General features: G+C 46.2%; 1 protein-coding gene across 2 annotated transcripts in view; it reads left to right on the top strand.

Annotated features, from left to right (window-relative positions):
* MRPS9 (mitochondrial ribosomal protein S9) overlaps positions 1-3,485 on the top strand; it is a 61,465-nt gene extending 57,980 nt beyond the window's left edge. The window contains exons 10-12 of one of the 2 annotated variants that reach the window (XM_035001867.1): positions 1,106-1,177; positions 1,297-1,466; positions 3,289-3,485. In XM_035001867.1, the coding sequence (XP_034857758.1) occupies positions 1,106-1,177; positions 1,297-1,466; positions 3,289-3,380 (334 nt within the window). In that variant the 3' untranslated portion in view covers positions 3,381-3,485. The remainder of the gene's footprint in view (positions 1-1,105; positions 1,178-1,296; positions 1,467-3,288) is intronic. The other variant, XM_035001868.1, reaches the window with a different exon arrangement.
* Positions 3,486-4,039: the final 554 nt, after the last annotated feature.

Below are 4,039 nucleotides of genomic sequence, written 5' to 3' on the forward strand. Positions count from 1 at the left end.
GATCTTTTTTTTGAAAAAAATATTTTATTTATTTATTTGAGAGAGAGCACATGAGAGGGGGGAGGGTCAGAGGGAGAAGCAGACTCCCTGCCGAGCAGGGAGCCCGATGCGGGACTCGATCCCGGGACTCCAGGACCATGACCTGAGCCGAAGGCAGTCGCTCAACTGACTGAGCCGCCCAGGCGCCCAGAACAGTATTATTTTTATAACATTCCTATTTTTGATTTGGTTGCTTTATTCAAAAAAGCAATACGGGTTTATGTTGTTTCAGGCCCGTGTTTGTTGTTGTTTCTTCCCTGTTCAAACAACATCCCGGTTGAAGCAGCACTATTGCAGATTCTGATTAACTGTGTTCTTGGAAGGTCCTGTTCAGAGAGAAGGTTCTGTCCATCTGTCTGCATGCAGTTATTTTGCCGTGTAGCTTGAAGAGTAACAGTCGAATGTAACTGTCCATATCTGTCTTTCAGCATCACTGTGGTATAAGTTTTATTTGAGGTCCAGAAAGCTACACTGTCAGATAAGGCAAGTCAGTGCAAAATGAATCGGCTTTTCTAAATATTCAGTAGAGCTATTGGGGCAAAACAGCAAGATCAGCGTAACTGACAGGCAGTGGTGATTGGACCTGGTACATAAATGGTGTTCAGCAGTCCCTTGCTGGGTTGAGCAAGAGAAGGTCGGGCGGTGTTCTGTCCGTGTTCCCTTCTCCAGTGCTGGGGTGCCTTTGGGGCCCGCGCGGGCAGACTGCCGAGGGAAGTGGGCCCAGCTGGTGGTGTGCACTGTGTCACGTGGCACCTGCCACTTCAAGAACCGGTCATAGGAGCAGGTGTTTCGGAGGTGGGGGGTGGGGTCGGAGTTGACTGTGGCTCTAGTAACTGCCAAAACCATGTCAGGATGAGCATCCTACATTACACAGATGTGTTACGGTGCATTTTGTTTAGTGAATCTAACTGGCATTGGATAATCGATCACTGAATCCCAGGAGATTCCGCTGATGAGTGGAATTTCCCAACTTTGAGACTTCTTTACCAGGTTATTTTCAAGCTTCGCAAGGTTCTCATGAGAGAAAAGGGCTCGACTGTGAGAGGGTGTGTATTGCTCTATCCAGGAAGAAGAAGAAACGTGGCTGTCCGCAGAGCGTTCTCGACATCAGAGACACCAGGAGTTGTTCCTCTTACAGGTTGACTGAAGTATGCGTGCCGGTGTGCCTGATTGGCTTTCTGTGAATGTGGACAGTGTGAGCAGTTTGTAACACAAGCATCTCGATAGTGAGCTACCTGTCCCTGTGATGTGTTCTAGAGAACAGTTGATGTTCCCCTTCTGCTTCCTTGACCGGCTTGGAGAACACGACGTGACCTGCACAGTCTCAGGGGGTGGGCGGTCGTCCCAGGCTGGAGCCATACGCCTGGCGGTGGCAAGAGCCTTGTGCAGTTTTGTCACCAAGGAAGAGGTCGAGTGGATGAGACAAGGTACGAGCCGCGTTGAGAGTGGCGGGGCGGCGGGGGGTATCTCCGCCCGATCTGTGGTGTTCCCTGGTTCCTGCACCAGTCCCCGGAAATCGGAAAATACTCTGTTAAATACGCGGCATTGCAGTTTGCTGGCTTCTCTCTGTATGCTCCAGAACCATACCAGTGCTTTTCACTTCTGATTTCTGTGAAGTGAATTTGAGCTAGAAAAAGAAGAGGAGGCCCTCCCAGCATCAGGGAAGGCTTCTTCTGGCCTTTAGGGCCTAACTGCTTAACCAGCTTAACAAGCGCTGCCCCGTTGTGTTTAACAGATGAATCAGTGACTGTTTTTGTCTTATCCTAGAAACTTGTAACTGTTCGATGTGATGATGAAGCCTATACTGTATCTTTCCAACATTAATTGGAGATTTCCATTTTTCCACTGTGATGTGACTTTGAATTTTATGTTGTCTTATTCGCTGGGTGACTCTCACCTTGTCATGAATATGAGAGTCTGCAGTGTAAGAAGGAAGAGGCCGTCAGTTTGTTCATGAGGGCACTGCTTTAAGCGCTTACGATAAATCAGGGCGGTTCTAGCTGAAGACCGTCTTCGAACTGTTTACGAAGGGAGGAAAGCACTGGGGGCACTACTGACCAGCTGTGTGGCGGCCCCGGGCGCGTCACTTAGCGCCTCTGGGCCCCGCAGCTCCTCTCTGGGCAAGTAAGATGGCTTGCCCTGTGCCCCTCCCGCGTGAGCTGCTGCGGTCCGATACTGCGCTGCAGAGAAGCGCCACTTACGGCTTAGGCTAGTTGATTCTTTAAGTCTCTTAAAAATCCATTTGCTTATTAAAAATTTACCATTTTGTACGATTCATGTCTAGTCGTTCCAATAACTTACAGGGCCTTACTTCACAATTCTGCCAGTTTGACTTAGTGGGCATATTGAAAAGTAATAAAGCATTATTACTTATAATCCAAACTAGAATTTAGACAAGTGTTGTCTGAATTTTGTCCAAAATATTTATTCCATGCCCTTTTAAAGACAAGTAAATGCAAAAACGTAATGGGTGTACAATGAGTGATTGAAGTTTGCCTTTGCTTTACGCCCATTCAGATACTCCTAATAAGATAACCCCACCTTGTCTACAGGGAAAAGCAGTGCTAGTGTTGGAAGAGTAAAAAAGACAAGGAAAAACTATGGTCTGTTTACGTATTTATAAAAGCATTGTAAGAGCTTTCTCATCACTGGTATTCTCGAAATCTGTGGTTCCAGCCACCACAGGGGCACATTATTCGGGGCATATGCTGAGAGTAGTGTGTTCTAGGCTCATCAGTTGCCTAGAAATTACCCGCTCTTGATGATTAGGGAGTGAAAACTTCCAGAAGTTTCTTTTCTCAGATAGGTTTGATAAGTCATACTGTACCTGTATGTTTGTATATTCATGTTCTCAAATCTACAGTGTCTGTAGACGTCCTCTTACTCAGCCATATAGTGTTTGTTGTCTGCCTCGCGTCTCCGTTGGAACTTTCACACCTGTAATAATAAGCAGGCAGTGTCAGTGCCGTCACAGTGAATAGTGACCACCCACACATGAGCAGACTTATCTTAAGTTGAACAGGCTTAAAAACCTACAAGGAACCACAGCCCTCATAGGAAGAGAAGAACAGACTCAAACAATGCAGCCGGTGTTTGTCTCCAAAATGGGGGAACTATCCTAAAAGAGTGAGAGCAAACTGCTATCGTGAGACTTACACCAGGCTGGTAAATTATTACAGGTCTGGTTGCTTTCCTGTAGGCAGCGTGCATCTCCCATGCTTCATAAAGGCTTCTCTTTCTACACTGCAGCTGGACTGCTGACTGCTGATCCACGCGTCAGAGAACGGAAGAAGCCAGGCCAAGAGGGAGCCCGCAGAAAGTTCACCTGGAAGAAGCGCTAAGTGTTCTTTCACGGGCAAGGAGAGGAAACGCCGTGTATATGTGCTTGGCATGCGGCAGACATATAATAAATATTTGCTGGCCAGTGTGAGGGCAACACTATCAGGCATTTGAGTTGTGAGATGATTTATTTTTAAATGCTACTTTGTAAAGGTTACCTTGTAAACATAATTTTTAAAAAATATTTAGCTTCATTCTGCTGCTTTATTTTTCAGAAGGTCGTTTTAGAAGCATGATTCATAGAACCTTGGCATATTAGATCTGAAAGGAACATTCAACAACATCTAGTCAAGTAACCTCATTTTGCAGACGAGAAGGCCCAGCCTCCAAAATGAAGGGACCTACCAGAGCTACACTGCTAATTTAATGAGGGAACTCATTTCTCCTGATTCTCTTGTTTTCCCATATAGCCATTGTTACAACATATTTTTCAAAATGAGGGGCGAGAATGCTTGTTCAAGAGAATGAAGTAAGTTGTGAGGGTCGTTGTCAGGAGCCAGAGAGGACTGAGCTGCCAAATGTTCAAGGAGCAGATTCAGACAATAGGCCAGTCTCCCCCCAGCCCCTGGCAGCCACCGCTCTACTGTTTGTAGGAGTTCAGCTTTAAGATGCTACATACAAGTGATACCATGTGGTTTTTGTCTTCATCCAGCTTATTTCC

The sequence above is a fragment of the Mirounga leonina genome, unplaced genomic scaffold (genome assembly GCF_011800145.1).
Source record: "Mirounga leonina isolate KUSES-001 unplaced genomic scaffold, KU_Mleo_1.0 Mir_125, whole genome shotgun sequence".
Classification (NCBI taxonomy): Eukaryota; Metazoa; Chordata; class Mammalia; order Carnivora; family Phocidae; genus Mirounga; species Mirounga leonina.